The sequence below is a fragment of the Apteryx mantelli genome, chromosome 24 (assembly GCF_036417845.1).
Source record: "Apteryx mantelli isolate bAptMan1 chromosome 24, bAptMan1.hap1, whole genome shotgun sequence".
Taxonomy (NCBI): domain Eukaryota; kingdom Metazoa; phylum Chordata; class Aves; order Apterygiformes; family Apterygidae; genus Apteryx; species Apteryx mantelli.
In genome coordinates, this window is record NC_090001.1 from 7,134,848 (window position 1) to 7,156,845 (window position 21,998).

Here is a 21,998-nt window from a genome sequence, read left to right on the forward strand (position 1 = left end):
GAGCTCCATGTCTCTCTTGTACTGGGGAGCCCAGACGTGGGCACAGTACTCCAGGTGTGGCCTCAGCAGGGCTGAGGAGAGGGGGAGAATCACCTCCCTCGACCTGCTGGCAACACTCTTCCTGATGATCCCCAGGATACCATTGGCCTTCTTGGCCACAAGGACACTTTGCTGCCTCATGCTTAACTTGGTGTCCACCAGCACTCCCAGGTCCTTCTCCACACAGCTGCTTTCCAGCACGTCAACCCCCAGCCTGTACTGCTGCATGGGGTCATTCCCCAGGTGCATGACCCTGCACTTCCCTTTGTTGAACTTCATGAGGTTCCTCTCCGCCCACCTCTCCAGCCTGTCCAGGTCCCTCTGAATGGCAGCACAGCCTTCTGGGCTATGAGCTGCTCCTCCCAGGTTTGTATCATCAGCAAATGGTCAGACACAAGCCCTGGCTCTGCACCACAAACCCACCAGTGTGTGTCCTCACCCTGCCTGTTCATACAGCTGAGCTAACATTGGCATTTCCTTCTCTTGGGCCCTTACCAGCCCAGCCCAGGCCAGTCCTCCCCGGCTCTCCCCACCTCCCCAGCCCTCTCCCCAGCCCACCCAGCAGAGCAGCCCAGGCTGGCGGTGGCCCCGCAGCAGTGCCCACAACAGGGTGCTGCAGAGCTCTGGGCACTCACACCACAGCCACAGCCCCCCCGTGCAGGCACAACAGCTCGGGGTAGGGGGGGAGAGGTGCAGGGGTGTGTGTGTCAGCTGCCCCATCAGCCTCCAAGCTGGAATGGACCCCAACCCCCTGCTGAGGCCTCTGTGGGCCTGGACGATGCTCTGAGCAATTGCAGGGCATGTCAAATGGCTCAGGCTGTGTTCAGGTCTGTCACTACAGAAAGCCCATGGCTTTTTGTTGAAGGTGATGTGGACCACTCTCCAGGCTCCCTTCCCTGGGCCTCCTGGGTCCCCAACGCCTCTCGTGGGATTGCAGAGCTCTCACTAGCCTGGACATTCATGCGTTTAGCCCTTTATCTTTGGATGAATCCACTGGATTTTGTGAAGCTCCATTCACTGGCCACCCTGAGGCACATGGTGCCCTTGGAGATGCCCTATGCTCTCCTGATGGATCCATACACCCTTCGAGAAGGACAGGCATCAGTGTCCAGCCTTGCCATATGGCACATACTGCTTGACCATTTACCATCTCCAGGAGCACTGGGCACCCACAAGTGAGAGCTGAATGCAGATCCCCAGAAAAGCAACAGGCCCTTTCAGGGAGAAAGCCCTTGAGCACATTCTTGGCTCCAGCTTTTGAAGGAGAGCCCAACCTTCAAGCAGTGCCCTGAGGAAATCCCCTTTTATTAGAGAGAGGCCAGCTCTGACACAGTGACAGACACATTTACAGAAGACTTCTGGGTCAGACAGACTGGCTTCGTACCTGTAAGCAAGTGGGATGAATTCCAACACTTCTGCAGAAACGTGATGATCACAGCGAGAATGCCCAAAGCACAAGATTTGCCCGAGGTAAACTAGAAATCCCTTGTGAGGAGAGATGGGCAGCTTATTGCTGCTGAAGTAGTAGCAGTTGAACCAGTTTCTTCAGTGCGTCCTTGAGCTCCTTGTTCCTCATGCTGTAGATGAGGGGGTTCACTGTTGGAGGCACCACTGTGTACAGAACAGCCACCACCAGATCCAGAGCTGGGGAGGAGAGGGAGGGGGGCTTCAGGTAGGCAAACAAGCCAGTACTGACAAACAGGGAGACCACGGCCAGGTGAGGCAGGCACATGGAGAAGGCTTTGTGCCGGCCCTGCTCAGAGGGGATCCTCAGCACAACTGTGAAGATCTGCACATAGGACAGCACAATGAAAACGAAACACCCAAAGGCTAAACAGGCACTAAACACAACAAGCCCAACTTCCCTGAGGTAGGCGCCTGAGCAGGAGAGCTTGAGGATGTGGGGAATTTCACAGAAGAACTGCTCCAGGACATTGCCTTGGCAGAGTGGTATGGAAAATGTGTTAGCAGTGTGCAGGAGACCATAGAGAAAACCACTGGCCCAGGCAGCTGCTGCCATTTTGACACAAGCTCTGCTGCTCATGATGGTCCCGTAGTGCAGGGGTCTGCAGATGGCAAGAAAGCGGTCATAGGCCATGACAGTGAGAACGAAATACTCAGTTGCGATGAGAAAGTAAAAATGAAAAACCTGTGCAGCACATTCCCAGTAGGAAATGGCCCTGGTGTTGCTCAGGGAATTGGCCATGGATTTGGGGACAGTGGCAGAGATGGTGCCAAGGTCAAGGAGGGAGAGGTTGAGGAGGAAGAAGTACATGGGGGTGTGGAGGCGGTGGTCACAGGCTACAGCTGTGATGATGAGGCCATTGCCCAGGAGGGCAGCCAGGTAGATGCCCAGGAAGAGCCAGAAGTGCAAATGCTGCAGCTGCCGCGTATCTGCAAATGCCTGGAGGAGGAACTCATTGAAGGAGCTGCTGTTGGACATTTGCTGACGCTGGGCATGGGGGCCTGTCCAAGAGGGAAAAGACAGGGACAAATTAGAGCAGTCTTCTGGGAGACAAACCCTTTGCCTTCCTCACAGAACCTCCCACTTTTCCTCTCTCCTTTACCTTCGTTCAGCTCCCCGGCTCGAGCTCCGCTTTGTGCTGGCTGAGTGTGCCATGCAGAGCAGGGGCCTCTGCTAACGATTTCCAGAGGAGTCAGTGCTGCTCTGCAGGGGGGTGTAAATGGAGGAAGGTGACAACCATTTCCAGTTCTTTGGTGGGGATAGGAGGGGTTTGGGCTCCATGAGCTGAGCTAAGGAGACTCAGTCCGGTGACTCAGTGGGAATATTTTCTGTTTACCAGAAGGAGAGAGGAATATAGCACTTGGACCGACCACAAAACCCCTACAATGGAAGAAGGCTCGGGGGAGATGGGCAAGGGGCATGTGCCCATGAAGCTCAGGGGATAAGGTAGGTTGTCACTGACCACAGCTGTTGCACAGGAAGCAGACTTATCTCACCGCAAAGGGGACCACGACTGGAGGGTAACCTTGGTTTTAGATAAACAGCTATGTCAGTTGAGTGGATCAAGTGACTACACCCCAACTGAGTGGATCAGCTGGTGTCAATGTTTTCCCCTGAGTTCATCAAAAGAGTGTGAATGTCTCCCTGAGTTAGCCAGACCAGCATGGGGGGGGGGGGGGGAGTGTATTCATGGCTCAGCCCATCACAGAGTATAAAAACTGAACAACTAGCAAAAGAACCTGGAAGAGAGCAATGGGATCGAGCCGGTTTCATCCCATGTCTTCCTTCCCGGTGTCTGGGGATGCCCAGCGTTGTGATGGTGAGCACAGGATAGAGACCAGTAATGGGGATCACACTGGTATTGTGATTGAACTGATATTGCAATTGCTCTATTTTGCTAAGTGTAACTCACACTTGTATTGTGATTTCAGCATATTGCTGTGTCACTCTGCTAAATCAAAAATCCTGTGTAACGTCCAATATCTTCAAAGAAGTAAGATTTAATATTAAACATTACACCATCCATGTGTGGAATAGCTAAAAGAACCTGGTCAGGGAGAATTGGACTCTGACAAGCTCTCCTGCCAGGTGCCTTGGAAAGGAAAGATCCTTGTGAGGCATTCATCTCCCCCAGCCTTGCCCTCCTGAACACAGGTGTTTGTATCTGAAGCAGCCACACCAGCTCCCATTCCAGCAAGGCAGGGAAACTCTCACGTGAAGGCAGCGGGTGCCCCACCCTTGCTGGATGTCTCCGTTCCAATGCGATAGACCCTCTCCTCACACCAATATACTGTCTGCTCATCAGCAGAGACACAGGGGACTGGCTCAGAGGAAGGTGTCTGCATCATAGGGACTGACCATCACTTGCCCAAATCCTTCCTCCCACAGTGATTCTCTTTGCAGCTCCCTCTCATTCCCTGCCCATCTCGCTGCCTGGAGCTCTCCCTGCTGGCAGCTCCTTCTCTATTCCAATGTCTTTTCCCTGCTGGTGCTCACAGACCCCATCCCACCCTCTGCACGCTCAGTTCTGCCCAACAGAAACCTACCGGGACAGGGCGCTGGGCAGAGGCACTGCTGTGCTCAAAGGTCCTGAGGAGCAGGTCAGAAAATCCCTGACAAGGCCATAAAGGGGATGCTGGTGCTGTCTGTAGGCTGAGGAGGGGATGAAGGGGTTTGCTGAGCTTTCTCACAGACCGTGTGATCTCTGAGAGGGAAGGGTTGAGAGTCTCAGTTCCTTCCCAAAGCACAAAACTCTTTCCTGCTTTTCCCTCTCCCCACATTAGGGAACTCAAAGCACACAGCCTAGAAGGAAAGCTCCTTCCCTTTCAAGTAGCCCCTGCCTTGACCTTCCTTTTGAAAAGTGCCCTCCAGAAATGTCCTCAAGGTGAGCTGGAGCTGTGAGCAGCCCTGACCCACGCACCACCCTCTCCACAACACACTCAACCTGCCCTGACGGGCTCTCTCCTCCCACCCAGAGCTTCTCCCCGCAGCGCTGTGGGGAGTTTGCTGGGCAGGCTGAGTGCTGAGCCTCGCAGGCAGCAGACTCACTGCCCGGGACACACAGCACCCTGGGGTGCAGGAACTCTGCTCTGAATGACAGCCCTGGCTAGACCTGTGGCACACCCTGGCTTCACACCCATGCAGCTCTCCCTGGCAGAAGGCAGCAGGACACCCTGTCCCTGGCATGCTGTGGCAGGGAATGCCCTCCTCCACTCTGGGGAAGCCAGGAGAGCAAGCCTCAAGAAAACTCTCCGTTGTGGGCTGGGTTTAGAAGACCCCTCCAGCAACAGCACTAGCATTGCCCTGCAGCCAGAGGCTTACCGTGCAAAGGGCTGTGAAGATTCCTCCCACAAGGAGCTCTCCTCTGGCCTCCCACTCCACAATCCCTTTCACTTCTCTCTGCCTTCTCTCATGGATGTCAGCAAGAGCAGGCAGTGCCCACAGCCCTGCTGCTCTTGACAGGGGAGCTGCTCCTGCAAAGAGTTGTCTCCCAGCAGTGCTGCCACGTTGCCATGAGCTCCCTCTGTCCCAGGAGCCCGGCCCCGCTTAGGAGCAGAGGCCCAGCTGAAGGCGTGAATTTCTCTGTCCCTTGTGCTCCTTCCTCCTGGGACACGTTCACTAAAGTAGATGACAATAATGAGCTAGAGTCCCTCTCTCAGCCATGCAGAGACACTGATTTCAGCATGACTATTTGTTGCATCAGAGGATGGTCATCTAGGACACATGGAAACGTCCCACTCTGGAAGACCCTATTCCCAGCTCTTGACTACACAGCACACCTAGACAGGAACAAGAAAAGAGTTCATTTTCCCATGGTTCAGGTATTGATTCAGGTGAGTCCATCTGGGCAGCTCATGCCTGTGTAGAAGTCCCTGGGATGGAGTGGGATTCAGCTCTCTCCCATGAACTCCACAAACACACAGGAGGTGGGATTCCCCTTTCTCAACCTGTAGTGAGCACAACATAGACGTCTTCGTGCAAGCTCCTTGTCTAAGCTCCCACTGTAACCAATAGAGATGGAGGGTGGGAGTCAGTTGTTGGCACACAAAAACCTGGTGACATTTGAGTAGACAGAGGTGGTCCAAAGCATGTGTTTGCTTGCTGTGATGGAGCAAGTGTGAGACCCATGTCCTTCTAGAGCCTCAGCTGGGAGCCACATAGGGAATTTCTTTGGTCATCTGAAATGACACGAGATGCCTCATACTGCTAGAGCTCCACTCATGAAGCTGAGGCACAAGCAGATCCCTACACTGTAAACAGCTGATGTAATTCAGTGCAGACACTTCATTTAATGACAGAAATAGGCTGGCAGGGCTATGTCAGATTCCTGGGGTTTCACAGAATCAGAGAATCACAGAACGTTTGAGGTTGGAAGGGACCTCTGGAGATCATCTAGTCCAACCCTCCTCCTCAAGCAGGGTCACCTAGAGCACCTTGCACAGGATCGCGTCCAGGCGGCTTTTGAATATCTCCAGAGAAGGAGACTCCACAACCTCTCTGGGCAACCTGTTCCAGTGCTCTGTCACCCTTACAGTGAAGAAGTTTTTCCTCATGTTCAGATGGAACTGTCTGTGTTTCAGTTTGTGCCCGTTGCCTCGCGTCCTGTCGCTGGGCACCACTGAAAAGAGTCTGACTCCCTCCTCTTGACACCCTCCCTTCAGATACTTGTACACATTGATAAGATCCCCTCTCAGTCTTCTCTTCTCCAGGCTAAACAGGCCCAGCTCTCTCAGCCTTTCCTCATAAGAGAGATGCTCCAGTCCCCTCATCATCTTTGTAGCCCTCTGCTGGACTTGCTCCAGTAGTGCCACATCCCTCTTGTACTGGGGAGCCCAGAACTGGACACAGTACTGCAGCTGTGGCCTCAGCAGGGCTGAGGAGAGGGGGAGGATCCCCTCCGTCGACCTGCTGGCAGCACTCTTCGTGATGTAACCCAGGATACCATTGGCCTTCTTGGCCACAAGGGCACATTGCTGCCTCATGCTTAACTTGGTGTCCACCAGCACTCCCAGGTCCTTCTCCACAGAGCTACTTTCCAGCAGTTCAGCCCCCAGCCTGTACTGGTGCATGGGGTTGTTCCTCCCTAGGTGCAGGACCCTGCACTTGCCTTTGTTGAACTTCATGAGGTTCCTCTCCGCCCACCTCTCCAGCCTGTCCAGGTCTCTCTGGCAGCACAGCCTTCTGGGGTATCCGCCGCTCCTGAGGGCTGGCCTGAGCAGTAAAGACTGAAGCAAAGAAGGCATTCAGTAACTCTGCCTTCTCTGCATCCTTCATCACCAGGGCACCCACCCCATTCAGCAAAGGGCCCACATTTTCCCTAGTCTTCCCTTTGCTACTGATGTCTTTGAAGAAGCCCTTCTTTTTGTCCTTGACATCTCTTGCCAGATTTAACTCCAAAGGGGTCTTAGCCTTCCTCGTCGCATCCCTGCATACTCTGACAACGTTCCTGTATTCCTCCCATAAATTCCTATATAGTCCTGCTGTCCGTGTAACTTCTTTATCTCTCCAGCTTGAACCGGCCCTGGGTCCCCCTTTTACTTATCTAGGTAAAAATTCACAGCTTGAGGCATAAGGCTTCAGCAAATTTAGCTACTAGTGCTAAGGAAGTTATGCTAAGCGATTAATTCTAGACAGCTTCAGTCCGATATTCTCTAACAGTTACCGCCGATAAAGAACCTGGCTCTTTACAGAGATTCAGGGCAGGAGAATGAGAGGTTATTAGCTGACACAAGTGCAGCTAGAATGGTTATAAGCCAACTCCAGTGCAGCCTGAATTGGATTTAAGGGAGAAACATCAATGAGGATAACAAAGTATTTGAAGTGGGGTCCAGAGATCTTTTCGACTCCCTGTTCTTGGAGGCTTTCAGCATGCTGTTGGACAAAGCCCAGAGGAACTTAGTGTGAATTCAGTGCTGATCTTGAGTAGAGCAGGAGGCTGGACTAGAGACCTCCCGAGGTCCCTTCCAACTGGAATGGTTTGGTGATTCTGTCCTCTCTGGCGATAGCTACTGCGATTCTTGCACTCCTGAATTCCTTTTCCGCATGTGGGTTAGCACCACACATGGCATCCCCAGAGCCAGCCCCTCCCAGTGGTGTGAGGTTGCCTCTTGGGCCTGAAAGGTTTTCAGTTCAAAGCTTAATTATGAATGGCTACCTCTCCAGAATGGGCCCTTCTCACAGCCTGCAGTACCTGTGCCTTACAACATGATGCTCCTCACTGTTGTGATCGATGGAAGAATGAGGATCAATGACCATTAGTTGAAACAAGAGAGGTTCAGCATGGGTATAAGGAAATTTTTTTTTCATCCAGATAGGCAAAACCTGGGGCAGTGAAGTGAGAACCGCTGCAGGAGATCTGTTGAGGAGTCAGGGGAGCAGCAGAGTACGCTATCACAGCCCTGGAGTGTGCTCTGTACACACTGACCAAAGCCGCTCAGGGCTGGACATGCCTATTCCCTTTTGTCAACAATGTCCAGCTGCTTCACAGCCAGTAACGACTCAAGCTTTGCATAGTGGAGATAAGGAACTAGCTCTAAGGAGCCTTTAGGATACACCAAGTAAGCCCCACCTGGGTGTCTCAGCCCTGTGTCCAGCATCTGCCCATCAGTGACCCCTCCAAGCAGTGCCCTGGCCTCCCCACACAGTTTAGAGTATAAGTCCTTCATTAAACCTACTTTGTTTAACCCCTCACAAACCTTTAGTGTCTCTCTATACCGGTATCTGACTCTCCCTTTCCTGCCTTGCAGTCACAGGCAGATTTCCCAGAGATGCTGTGCCATCTCCTCCCTTGCAGGTTTTCACCCCTAACTCAATAAAGCCATGAGCCACCTGGTCGGACCTGATAGCTGACCCTGCTGTGAGCAGGAGGTTGGCCTAGACACTTCCCCATGCCCCTTCCTGCCTGGATGATTTTGCATTTCCTTCCACCTCGCATCTTCCCTTCTTGATGGTAGGGAAAGCCCTCAGGTTCCCCGTGACCATGGAAGTAAGCCAGAAACAATATGGTCAAAGCACACGCTGCTGTCTTGTTCTTTTCCAGTCACCGTTGCTCAGATGTAGGACTGTGTGGCAGGTACCCACAAACAGCTCTCTTCATAGTCTTCATTTCACCTTTTCTTTTCTCTTTTCCTCTTTCCCCCTTCCAAGTCCTTTGCTTTTATCACACACATGGCCTCCCATACAAATAGCCCACCTCTGTTTACCCTGTTCCCCCTGGCTCCAGTTTTGCTTACTTTTTACCTTCATTTGGCTTTCCCAGACCATCAGAGGAGTGACCCTGAGGACAAGGGCCTGGACATTATGAGGGATGCCATATGAGCCTGTGGTGCATGCTCACCACAGATCAGGACAGCTGCATATGGGGCTGCATTAGGAAGCATCTGGCCACCCAGGCAAGGACAGCTATTATCCCCCGTTGACTCAGCTCTGGCATGGCCACATCTGGAATCATGTGTGGGATGCCCAGTGGTGGAGGAATGGGGAGGACGTGGAGAGGGTCCAGAGGAGGTCTGCCAAGATGGGGCGTGTTGCCTGCAGCACATGACCTGTAGAGGGAGGCTGAGGGACCTGGCCTTCTTTAGCCTGGGGAAGTGGAGGCTACGGGCAGTACAGCAGCAGCCTGTGACTGCTTGAAGGGTGATTTCAGAGGTGATGGAGCTTTTCTGGGGAGTAGGAAATAACATGAGAAGGAGAAAGAGCCAAAATATGCAGCTTGATTGGTTCACACTGAACTTCTGGAAAACTAAATGTCACTTGTGCTGTGGGTCAACAGGACGCCCAAAGAGAGTCTGTGGTGAGCCCCTGGCTTTGTGTTTGAATGAAAAACAAGTGGGGGGAAAGAGTGGGAAGATCTCAGGGTGAGATCAAGGTGGGGAAGCAGAGCAGGTGTCTACAGGCTTCGGGGGAACAGATGCAGGAGTTGGACAGCATAGGACAGCCTGCGGTGGAGACAGCTGAGGGCACTGCCAAGGCTGAAAGCCTCCACCAGAACTGAGGCCTTTATCCTCTTGGCTATGGCTAGTGCCTCTGCCACCAAGGCCTACAGGAAGATGCCGTTTCCTTAGGGCACTGGGGCCTAGTTGCCTCCTCATCTCTGCGGACCCAGGAGGTGTCGTATCATTGTCCTGCCCTCGGCCTTGCACACCCCCACCCTCACACTGTCCCCACAAAGAGCCCTGAGCAAAGCATCATCCTGCCGAGGGACTTGTGGGGGCTTGGCCATTCTGCTTAATAAAACACATCCAGGTTTTCCTGGCATCAGAGCCACCTGCACATTTCCTTTACCTACCTGCAACCAGGGCCTCCAACTTTCTGCTCTCATCAGCCCCTGGGCAGGGTTTGTCAGTAATGGCCCTCAGGGGGACCCATCAAAGCTTCAGGAAACTTTGGGATTTGTTTCTGAATTCAACTTCTTGAGAGGTTTGTTCAATCTCCTCTCAGAATCTGAGGTTCAGGAGCTCAGTAGGAAATAGACCCGAGGGGTCATTAAAATGCAAAAAGCCCTAACAAGCCCTGTCTCTCCCCGTAATTTCCTTCAGTTCTTCAGCTCTCATGTGGGCTAATTGGAGAGTTTTCAGGAATGTCTTTACAAGAGGAAGACTTCAATGAGCACCTCAAAAAAAAAAAAAAACAGAAAGTATTTCTGCTTTTAAAGTTTTCCTTATTTTTCAGCCTACAGAATAAATGATATCCACATTCTCCAACTCATAGTGAGTGTCTTCCAATGAAGTCCAGACATGCAGGAAAACCAGCACCCTTGAGGTCAGACAGCAATCCTCCCCATCTCCCCAGCCCTGTCATTTCTCTCATCAGCCACCTGGGGCATACATCTAACCTTTCTCCACAGAGGTCTACAGGTAAATTTTACAGCTCCTATGCACCAATTCCCACCTGCTTTCCTTCGAGAGCTAGCTGCAAATAGACACAGAAGGGTTTGTCTCCGATGTGATCAAACAAAAATAAAACATGGCACAGCTTAATAAAAGATGAAATACCTTCTTTAACTGGGTGCTAAATCCAAGCTGCCTCCAGTGAGGGCCACAGTGTACAAGGAATAACCTGCCTTGAAAAGCTCTTGACAAAGAGATAGGAAAGGATAGAAAGAAACACCATGAAGGAGCTGGCTAAAGAGACAATAGGTCTCCGGAAAGATGAGGCAAGCTTTACACTCCCTGAAGCTGAGAGCAGCACCTAGAGAGAGGAGAGGTCTCTAAAGGAATAAAGAGAAAGGGAGGAGGAAAACTGGAACACAAGGGGAAGTGCCTGTGTCCACATAGTCCGATGCAAAGAGGATATGTGGAGACATGTGAAAGATGTGTGAGATTATATACACAGCATACCAGACAGAACAGTGGTAATGTAAGTTCAGGGGGAGACCAGTAGTTCTTCTCCTGAGATTCGTACCCTTCCTGGAAATTTCCATTATGTCATCATGGGAAAAAAAACGACATTTTATTAAAATTCTTCAATCATTTCAGCTGATGAAAAGGCGCTCATATTTGTTTTTTAATGTTGAAAATAGTTCTTTACCTATTGAGGCAGAGCTCAGGCACCTAACCATAAGCATCCAGTGGCACCTGGAGAGGCCTCGGTGTCTCCGAGGCACCTGCTTGGGCCTGGAAGCTCTCAGAGAGGACCTGCGGGAGACCGGAGCCTCTCGGAGCTGCAGAGGGATGCTGGGCAGAGGGGACCAAGGAACCTACCGTGGCACCAGACCTCCTGACCATGGCACTCCAGCTTCTCTGCCATCCACATAACTCCCCAATCCAGTGAAATAAGGGTGGAGCAGGGTCCTGAGCTCTGCCTGACAAAGGGCTCTCTCCTTGGGCATCTCTGCTGCAACCCACACACTGCACACTGCCCTGGGCCCTGAAAGGAGCATCCAGGGGATGACATCCAGGAGGAGACCACAGAGAGCAGTTTTGACAAGGTGGGACTTTTTTCTCTGACATAACAAGGAAATGGTTTTCTCCTGACGGAGCGCTCGGAGATCCTCTTGCAAGTGGCAGTGCCTCAGTCGTTACCTTTTGAAATGGGCAAATAAGGAGGAATTCTAAAGACAAAGTATTTCTTCAGAAAATGATTGGCTCCTTGAAACAACTTCTCCCAGAGGCACATACTACAGTGAGTGACGTTTCAAGGGCTCAGAGCTTATTTTTTGTGCTGAAAATGAAGCTAGTCACAACATTGCTTTTGGACCCTGAGAATCATTGCCTGATGCTCAAGCGCTTTCCTGTAAGTCGGCAAGAAATACTTAAAGGGTCACAGTTCAGAATCAGCTTGCAAAGTTGGAGTTGTTTTATGCAAATAACTCTGCAAGCCCCCTTGGTATGATGGTCCTCACCTTTCCACAGGCTCCTCTCTTCCCTAAGGGAATCCTTTCTAACCTGGCAGTTCAGGTGTCCATCTCAGCTGAGCACATTTTGCAGTGTGTCACTACGTTGGCTGAGGCCTGCAGTTCCTGAAATTCTTGCTAGCATCTGCAGCCAGGACCCCCAGGTTCAGCTGATCACATACAAGCAACCTCACCATCAGCATCCAAGCCATGGGCCTGCTGCCAGTCTATCAGGTGCTAGGGCAGGAGTGACCTCACATGCACATGCCCCAACCATGTCAACAGTCTCCCATGAAAAAATAATGGAAAATTTCAGGAATGAATCTCAGGAGAAGAAATATTGATCTGCCCCGGCCTTGCATTAGCACTGCTCTGCCTATTATGCTGTGGACATAATCTCACTAATCTTTCACGTATTTTCACCTGTCCTGATTGAAGCGATCATTTCTAAAGTCCCCTTTGCATCAGACTCTCTGGACATAGGCACTTTCCATAGTCTTCCTCCTCCCCTTGCTCTTTATCCATCAGACACCTCTCAACTCTCCAGTTGCTGCTCTGAGCCTCAGGAAGTCTGAAACTTGCCTCATCTTTTGCGGAGTCTGATTGTCTCCTGAGACAACTCCTTACCTGTGTTTCTATCTATCTGTCCCTATCTATTGGTCAAAAACATTTCAAGGAAGGTTATTCCTTGTGGAAAGTGACCCTCACTGGAGGCAGCTTGCACTTAACATACAGTAGAGGAGTGTATTTGACTTTTTATTAATCTGTATCATCTTTTGTTTGTTTGCAATTAAGAAAAATCCTCCTGTGTGTGCAAGGTGTTCTCGAAGGCAAGCAGATGGGAATTGGTGCGTAGGAGCTGTAACATCCAGCTACAGACTCCAGTGGAAAAAGGTTAGGTTTTAACAGGAGTGAGGTAGGTCCCCAGTGGCTGATGAGGGAAATGGCAGGGCTGGGGAGGTGAGGAGCAAGGCTGTTCGTACATGACATATCAAAAATACTGCTTTTCCCACATCTCTAGACTTCATTAGGAGACCCTCTGGATCAGTATGAATTGGAGAATGTGGATATCACTTATTCTATAGGTTAAGAATAATAAAAAACTTTAAAATCCTCTCTTTTTCAGGTGCTCATTGAAATCTTCCTCTTGTAAATACACTCCTGAAACCTCTCTGATTAGCCACACAAGAACCGACGAACTGAAGAAAATTAGGGGGAGTGACATGGCTCCTTAGGGCTTTGGGCATTTTAATGACCCCTCAGGTGTATTTGGTGCTGAGTCCATGCACGTCAGATTCTGAGAGGAGATTGAACAAAGCTCTCAAGAAGTTAAAGCCAGATGCAAACACCAAGTTTTCTGGGAGTGTTAATGGGTCCCCCTGAGGGCCATTACTCACAGAGCCTCCCCAGGGGCTGATCAAAGCAGAAAGCTGGAGGCCCTGATTGCAGGTAGGCAAAGGCAATGTGCAGGTGGCTCTGGTGCCAAGTCACCCTTGATGTGTTTGATCAAGCAGCTCAGCCAAGCCCCACAGGCAGCCCCTGGGTAGGGTGAACCTTTCCCTCACGCTTTGCTCAGGGCTCTTTCTGGGGCAGTGTGAGGGTGTCAGGTGTGCAACACCGGGTGCAGGACAACAATATGGCACCTCTTGGGCTCTGCAGGGACAAGGAGGCAGCAAGGCCACTGTTTGCCTCAGTGAAACAGCATCTTCTCCTAGGCCTTGGTGGCAGAGACAACAGCCATAGCTAAGGGGACAAAGACCTCAGTTCTGTTGGGTCCTTTCAGCCTTGGCAGTGCCTTCGACCATCTCCACCCCAGGCTGTCCTACACTGTCCCATGCCTGCGCCTATTTCCCTGCAGCCTGTAGACACCCAACCTGCTTCCCCACCTTGCTCTTTCCCCAGGATCTCCCCACCTCCACTGATGTCTCTCTGTCCTCACTTGCTTTTGCCTTGAAACACAAAGCCAAGGGCTGATCACAGACTCCCTCTGGGTGACTTGTAGCACCACAGCACTCCCCTTCAAGGGACATTCCCTTTTCCTGAAGTCCAGCCTGAACCTCTCTAGCTGCTCTTTGTGCCTCTTTCCCCTTCTCATGCTGTTTCCCACTACCAAGAAAGGCTCTGCCATCTCTGAAACCACCTTTCAAGCAGTCACAGGCCACTACTCTCCTGCCCTTTGTCTCCACTTCAGCAGGACAAAGAAGCCCAGGTCCCCCAACCTCTCCTCGTGCACGTGGTTATTCCCCACCAGGTGCAGGACTAGACACTTCAGCAGGTATCTGTTGCCTGAATCACCCAAGTTTCTCAAGGGCCTTCTGGACTGAAGCTCTTCTCTTTCAAAAAAAGGAAAGCAGTGCCAATGGGGAAGGAATATGAAGGGGTGGGCTGATTGCATTGGAAGGGATCAGGATGGTAAAAGAGGCAAAAGGGGGCAAAGAAAAAAGAAAGGAAACTTAAAGTGAAGCAAAGGATTGATCAGGGCTGTGCTGGGCATTCCTGCCAAGAAGCCCTGCACCTGAGTAATTCTGCCTGGAGCAGGACAAGTAAGCTGGCCTACTTCCACAGCCCATTCCTCCTGCCTGCCCATGTCCCTCTGAATAGCAGCTCTCGAGCATATGGCTGGTCCCCTCCACCTCCAGTCTGGGGTCATCTACAAGCACAATGAGCATTGTCTCCTCCATGTCACTAAGCAAGATGGTAAACAGGACAGGCTCCTGGAGAGGTCAGTGGTGCTCCACTTCTCTCTGGCCTCTAGCAAGAGCACTACCCATTCACCACTGCCCTCTGAGCCTCATCATCCAAGCAGCTTTCTACCCACCTGGTTGTCTACCCCTCTAGACTGCAACGTTCTAACTTGCATACAGGAATATTGTGGGAGAGAGTGTCAAACACCTTGCTAAAGTCTAGGTAAAAGACATTTACTATTCTACATCCACAAATACAGTTCTTTAATCATAGAAGGCAATCAGGATGGTGAGGCACAATTTACCCTGGGTAAATCCATGCTGACCATTCCCTATCAATCACCTTCGTCTCCCTCATGTGCCCAGAAATGTCATGCAAGAGGATTCACTCCATGACACACTCCTCACCAAAGTGAGGCTGAACTGCCTGCAGCTCCCGGGTTGTCCTGCTGGCCTTTTTTGAAGATGGATGTAACATTTGCCCTTCTCCGGTCATTGGGACCTCTCCCCATCTCCACAACCTTTCAAAGATGATAGCGAGTGGCCTTGTAGTGACAGCAGTGAGCTCTCACAGCATCCTCTTCTGCAGCCGATCCAACCCCATTGACTTGTATAGTTTGAGTTCTCACAAGTAATGCCTCACTAACCCTCATCCACTCTTGCTTGCTTTTCTCCTCAGGAGTCGTGACTCAAGGCACAACAGCGGGGAGACCTTGTTTGTGAAAACTGAAGCTAACCACGCATTGATTTCTTCAGACCTATCTGCATCTGCTGTTACTAGAGTCCCTGCCCCATTCAGCAGTCAGCCCACCTTCTCCTTTTTATTCTTACGGCAGCAGTAGCAGCTCATCTTCATGCCCTTGACATCCACCACAAGTGTTAACACTAGGGGTGCTTTAGCTTCCCTAACACCATGCCTATGTCACTGGACAATATTTCTAAATTCCTCCTTCGCAGCCTCTCCCTCCTTCCCCTTCCCATACGCTGCCTTATTGCCCTGGAGCTCAGGCACGAGTTCCCTGTTTAGTCAAGGTAGTCCTCTGATATGCCTCCTAGTTTTACTGAGTAGTGCTATGAACCATTCCTGTGCTTGGCAGGTGCTGTCCTTGAAGGCCTCCTGCTTTTCCAGAGATCCTTTAGAGATGTCTCCCATGGCACTCCCCACCAGTCCCTTGGAGAGGCCCAAGTCTGCTCCTCTGAAGTCCACGGTCTGTACTCTGCTACAGTTCTGCCTCACTCCCTTCAGGATCTGGCACTCCACTTTTTCATGGTCACCTTAGGCAAGGCAGACACTGACTATCCCATGCCTGATCAGTTCCTCCTTGCTTGTAATTTCCACATCCAGGAATGCATCACCCTTCTGGGCCCGTCGTGCAGCTGTGCTAAGAAGTTGTCCCTGACACCCTCCAGAAACCTCCTGGACTCTTTAAGCACTCTGCTGTTTGGCCGTCCAGTGAATGTCAGGGAGAAAAAGGTCTCCTGATAAGAACCGGAGCCTGTGATGCACAGACTTCCTCAGGTTGCTTAAGGGAGCCTGTGTCCACTTCCTCACCCTGATCAGGTGCTTACAATGTCACCCTTCCTCTCATGCTCTCCCACAAGCGCTCACTCAACCCCTGACCATCCCATGGAAGAGCTCCATACATCAGAGCTGGCCCTTCACACAAAGGCCATCCTCCCTCCTCATCTTCCCTCATACTCTTTCCTGAAGATCTTGGACCCTGCTTTTACAGCCCTCCAGTCACATGAGTGATCCCAGCACATCTCAGCAATCCCAGCAATGCTGTAGTGCTGGGACAGCTTGTGCATCTCCATCTGCTCCTGTCTGTGCCCCAGGCTGCATGCACTTGTGTATACTTGGGCTGCAGAGCCTCAGCTGAGACACAGAGCACAGATTGGTTGTGGTGAAACCTGTTGCCAAGAGCAAAGGACACCATGTGTGCAATGGCTCCACTTCAGAGCAGAGGCAAGCTGGCATAGCTAGCAGGAGGCAATGGAATGGTGAAATGAGGTTCCAACAGAGCTGGGCTGTGCAGCAATGGCAGGAAAGGAGTCTGCTGCCTGAGCTGACTTGTAGCACTATGGGGCCTGTGACAAAGGTGAACCAGTCTCCAGGAAGGACAAGGTGCCACTGAAGAGTGGAGACCGTGGTGTGATGGGCCTCCCATCTATGCAGGACAGTTGGATGTAGACGTGATGGAGTTTGCCTCAAGGTAGTGGTGGCATTCAGTTATTTGGGCACAGGTAGGAAACCTGAGAGGCCCTGGGACACTTGCCCAGCAACCACTCCAAAAGGGCATGGTTTTCCTATAGGTCCCACGCTGTACCTGCTAGAGACATGTGGTTGTGCTGGACACCCCAAGCATCGGACATGGCCCTGCAGGCCTATTGTCATGGCATTAAATCAAGTGTGTGCACTGAATTACATCAGCTGTTTGCAATGTAGAGATCTGCATGATTACTTTAGTCTGCCTCAGTGAACATCTCCCAGGAGGAGGGAGTACAAAGGAGAAATGAAGTCCTACTTTCAGCTGGGCCACTGTTCCCAAGTGGGGCCAGGCTCCTGGGATGGAGGGAGCTCATGGCAACCTGGCAGCACTGCTGAGAGACAGCTCTGTCCAGGAGCAGCTCCTCTGCAAAGAGCAGCAGGGCTCCAGGTACCGCCTGCTCTTGCTGACATAAGATGAGAGAAGACGGAGAGATGTGGAAGGCAGTGTGGAGTGGGAGGACAGAGGAGAGGAGAGCTCTTGTGGGAGAAATCTTCACAGCCCTTAACACGGTGAGTCTCTGCCTGTAGAGCAATACTCCTGGGGTTCTTGGAGAGGTCTTCTAAACCCATCTCATCTCGTGACTGATAGTTTTTTTAGGATGTCTCACCTGGCTTCTTGAGAACAGAGGAGGAGGAGGTGCTTCAGAGCAGGGATTCCCAGCCACACTGTCAGAGGGACAGGACATGCTGCTACCTTCTCCCAGGGACACTGCAGGCGTGTGAAGCCAGGGAGTGCACCCAGGACTGCATCGGCACCATAATTCAGAGCAGTGTCCCTCTGCCCCAGGGTGCCATGTGCCTGGGGCAGTGACTCTGCTGCCTGCAAGGGTCAGCACTCAGCCTGCCCGGGGAATTCCTCACGGTGCAGCGGGGAGAAGCTCTGGGTAGGAGGATCGACCCCCAGCAGGGCAGGTTCATTCTCCCATTGAGAGGGTGCTGCATGGGTGAGGGCTGCTCACAGCTCTAGCTCCTGCACAGAGCATATTTGAGGGGTCTTTTCTAGAGCAAGGTGAAAAAACGACTATTCGAAAGGGAAAGAGCTTTCCTTCTGGCATCTACACTTTCAGTTTCCTTATTTTGGCAGGGAGAAAAGAGGAGAGTTTTCTGGTTTGGCAAGGGACTGCGACTCCTAAGCCTTCACTCTCAGAGTCAGTAGGTTTGTGAGAAACCTCAGCAAACCCCTTCAGCCCCACCTCAGCCTACAGACAGCACCAGTATCACCTTTATGGCCTCCTCGGGCTTTATCTGACCTGCTCCTTAGGACCTGCATGCACAGAGATGCCCTTGCCCAGCGCCCTGAGCCAGGAGGTTTCTGTCGGGCAGAACTGAACACCCACAGGGTGGGATGGGGTCTGTGCGCACTGACTGGGAAAAGTCATTGGGGCAGAGAATGAGCTCCCAGCAGGGACAGCTCCAGGCAGCAGAGATGGGCAGGGAATGAGAGCAACAAAGAGAATCATCATGGGAGGGTGGATTTGGGCAAGTCATGGGCAGTCCCTCTGACGCAGACAACTTCTTCCTCTGAGCAAGCCCCCCACATCTCCTCTCCCATCCAGCAGAGCCTCTGCCCTGACAGCAGTGGAGTCTGGGGCATAAGCCACTTCTTCTGCAGCCAGACTTGCGGCAGAGGAGAGGTGCATCTCTCCTGCCACGGGCCCATTTCGTGCTGCCCAAAAAAGGGGCTGAGAGCAACTGCCCTGCAATGTTGCTGTCTTTGAGGTGGCATGTCCAGCTGGGTAACATGAAGCCTTTCCTGAGTACCCGTCTGTCTCTGTCTCCTTGCCTCCCTTGGCAGCAGGATGTTGATGTTGCTCGTTGTTTGCCCTCCTGTCCGTGCTGCTCCTGCTCTTCTCTCAGGCTCCCTGGGGTTGGGGGGGTTCAGCTGCAGTTCAGACACCTGCCCTGTAAGTTGTGCAACAGTGGGGTCTGCATGGGAGTGAGGTTGCCCCAGCCCCCTTCCAACCTGTGGGGCTCCAGGAAATGCAGTCCGTGGGGCTGGGAAAAGAGCAGACTTTTCCTTAAGGACAGACCATCTTTAGGACATTTGACTGTTTCCCTGTGGCGTCCTGCCAGGCTGAGAGCTGCCCTCCAGAAGGGCACAGCTGTCTCATAGCATCTCTGTGATGTTCGAGAGACCCATGAAGAAGCTGCAGAGATGCGAAGAGTATGGAAATGGTGGTGGGCAGCTGTACAGGGGCAGCTGAAAAGAGCCCTGTGTGTCCTTGGCTAGAAAGGGAGCGTGGAGACCTCCCTCTGGTGCTCTGAGAAAGGGAGAGAACGTTGGACATCTGCACCTTGAAACTGGACTCCTGTGCTCTCAGCAGGGGCTTGTTTCTTTGTAAGGCAGTATACGAGTGTGACCATCCTCCAGCTCAAAGAGGTGGGAACACAGGACAGCTGGGATCAAGGCTAACAGACTAGCTGTCCTCACTCTGCACCAAGTGAGAGTGAATCCTTTCCTCTCAGGACTCAGGAGAAAGCCCAAAGATTTCTACCTTTGAGGAACACTCCCCAGGAGTAACAAGGACATCAAAAAGAAAAAAAAGCAATTTTAAAAAATCCCTAACACTCTGTTCCTCGAAACCTCCTTCTTTAGAACTGGTGGTGAAGATGCCAAAAAGGCCTTCCACATGAGGAGTGGACTTCACCTGGCAGAAGTTCTGTATGTCAGAGCTAGTCAACTCCATTCCCTCCTTCCCACCACTTTACAGCAGGATGGACTCCTCTGGAGCCCATGGGCAGAGGCCGCTGCTCCTCACAGCACACTCAGGCAGTGCAAAGTGGAGCTCAAGCAAGGGAGCTGCACAGAGCTCCTCTCAGCAAAGAGAGATGCAATATGGGGCGTTGTATGAGAACTGGAACATTTTGGGTTTTTTTTTGCTTGAAAAGTGTCTCCTAACTTCCCAATGTCTTTTGCTCCTTGAACAGTCCCACATGCCCAGGGTGAACAAATGTCCAACAGCAGCTCCTTCAATGAGTTCCTCCTCCTGGCGCTCACGGACACACAGGAGCTGCAGCTCTTGCACTTCTCACTGTTTCTGAGCATCTACCTGGCTGCCCTCCTGGGCAATGGCCTCATCATCACAGCTGTAGCCTGTGACCACCGCCTCCACACCCCCATGTACTTCTTCCTCCTCAACCTCTCCCTCCTCGACATTGGTTCCATCTCTGTCACTGTCCCCAAATCTATGGCCAATGCCCTCTGGAACACCAGGACCATTTCCTACTCAGGATGTGCTGCACAGGTCTTTCTGCTTCTCTTCTTGTTCTCAGCAGAATATTCTGTTCTCACTGTCATGGCCTATGACCGCTACGTGGCCATCTGCAGACCCCTGCACTACGGGACCATCATGAGCAGCAGAGCTTGTGTCAAAATGGCAGCAGCTGCCTGGATCACTGGTTTCCTCTATGGTCTCCTGCACACTGCTAACACATTTTCCATACCACTGTGCCAAGGCAATGTTGTGGAGCAGTTCTTCTGTGAAATGGCCCAGATCTTCAAGCTCTCCTGCTCAGACACCTACCTCAGGGAACTTGGGGTTGTTGTGACTAGTCTTTGTTTAGTCTTTGGTTGTTTTGTTTTCATTGTGCTGTCCTACGTGCAGATCTTCACTGCTGTGCTGAGGATCCCCTCTGAGCAGGGCCGGCACAAAGCCTTCTCCATGTGCCTCCCTCACCTGGCCGTGGTCTCCCTGTTTGTCAGCACTCTTGCAGTTGCCTACCTGAAGCCCCCTTCCCTCTCCTCCCCACTTCTGGATCTGGTGGTGGCTGTTCTGTACTCGGTGGTGCCTCCAGCAGTGAACCCCCTCATCTACAGCATGAGGAACAAGGAGCTCAAAGATGCCTTGAGGAAACTCGTTCAAAGGGTACAGTGTCAGCACCAATAACTCTCCCAGTGCAGCCACTCATCATTCCCAGGGTATTTGGCCTCAAACCTATGTGTTGTTCACTTCTTTCTTTCTTTACTTTCCTCTGTTACATTCCTCTCAAAAGACAAAAAGGTTTCATTCATTCCACTTGTCCTCAGGAATCTCTCGTTTGAATCTGACCGAGAGACCGTGTAGAAGCAGGAAGCCAGGCTTCCCCCTTCATCAGCAGTGATGGGGGAATCTCAGAGCCCACTAGTCTGAGCTCCCTGAGAGGCCTTCAGTGCAATGAGGAGAGTTTCCCTTTACAGAGTCTCTTTTGCACTGACACCAAGGGAGCTCAGGGGACAGAGTGAGGCTCAGACAAATGCAGATGGGGTGAGTCCATGGCTCCCATGTCCATTAGGAGAGCTCAGCTTCCCTGGCCCTTGTCAAGGTGTGATCTCACACCCCTCTCCTGCGAGGGTGGCAGCCAGTTGTCACCTTGGGCTGGTCCCTTCCCTCTCCAGTGCTCCAACACTACAAGTGGAGGGGAAGCAGAGGGCAGGGGAGTCAGGCAGCAGCTTGTGGGGACAGACCCTGTGTTCCTCAGGACCATCCCCCTGCTGCCACAGCAGGCATTTCCTCACTGCAGCCTTTGGGTGGTGGCTGCAGCTTTCCTGAGACATGTCCACCAACAGCAGCAGGACTTTCTCTTTTTAGAGTTGTTCTCTTCATTTCCATGCTGTCCTTCTGTGCCCTATTCTCGGTATATGGGCCAGGAGTTCTCATAACCTGGTGGTGGTAGGGTTGTGTTTCCATGTGCATATGTCCTGTAAGTTCAGGCAGGACCAGGCAATGGGCACTCTCATGCCAGACCTGGCCTCCAGAATAACATTCCTGTAATAAAAATGGGATCTCCTCTGTGATGTGCCTGAAGTCTGGCCTTTCTTCAGAAGCTGGAGTCAAAAATACACCCAAGGGATTGCACCATAAAAGGGCCTGCTGCTCTGCCTGTGCACTCCATGGGCTCCGGGGGACGAGCTCAGAGTCCCAGTGTGATCTTTCAGGGACCAAGGGCTGCATTCAGGGTTCATTTCTCGGTGATTACTGCCAGTGGAGATACTGAATGGTCTCTGAATTGCGTACTTGGGCTGCTACACAGGTGACAGTGCTGATGACAGCTGCCCATCCCTCTGGAAGAGAACCCGAGACCCCAGGAGAGCTCAGGGGATCTCCAGAGACATAGTGGGCCTGGGGGTGAGCAGTGAGTGGAGCCTCACCAAACAAGGGACAGTCCATGGTAGAGTCACACAACAACACAGCACTAAATCCATGTATGCCTAGGGAAAGGAGGGCTCTG

The 21,998-nt window shown here is 51.9% G+C and overlaps 1 protein-coding gene and 1 pseudogene across 1 annotated transcript; one reads left to right on the forward strand and one right to left on the reverse strand.

Annotated features, from left to right (window-relative positions):
* Positions 1-1,546: 1,546 nt before the first annotated feature.
* Positions 1,547-2,323, reverse strand: LOC136994128 (olfactory receptor 14J1-like; the record flags this gene model as incomplete). Its single annotated transcript, XM_067310377.1, has 1 exon — positions 1,547-2,323. A coding segment is annotated over one exon (777 nt), but the record flags the coding sequence as incomplete, so codon positions are not given.
* Positions 2,324-19,696: 17,373 nt separating this feature from the next.
* On the forward strand, positions 19,697-20,677 carry LOC136994129 (olfactory receptor 14C36-like; annotated as a pseudogene).
* Positions 20,678-21,998: the final 1,321 nt, after the last annotated feature.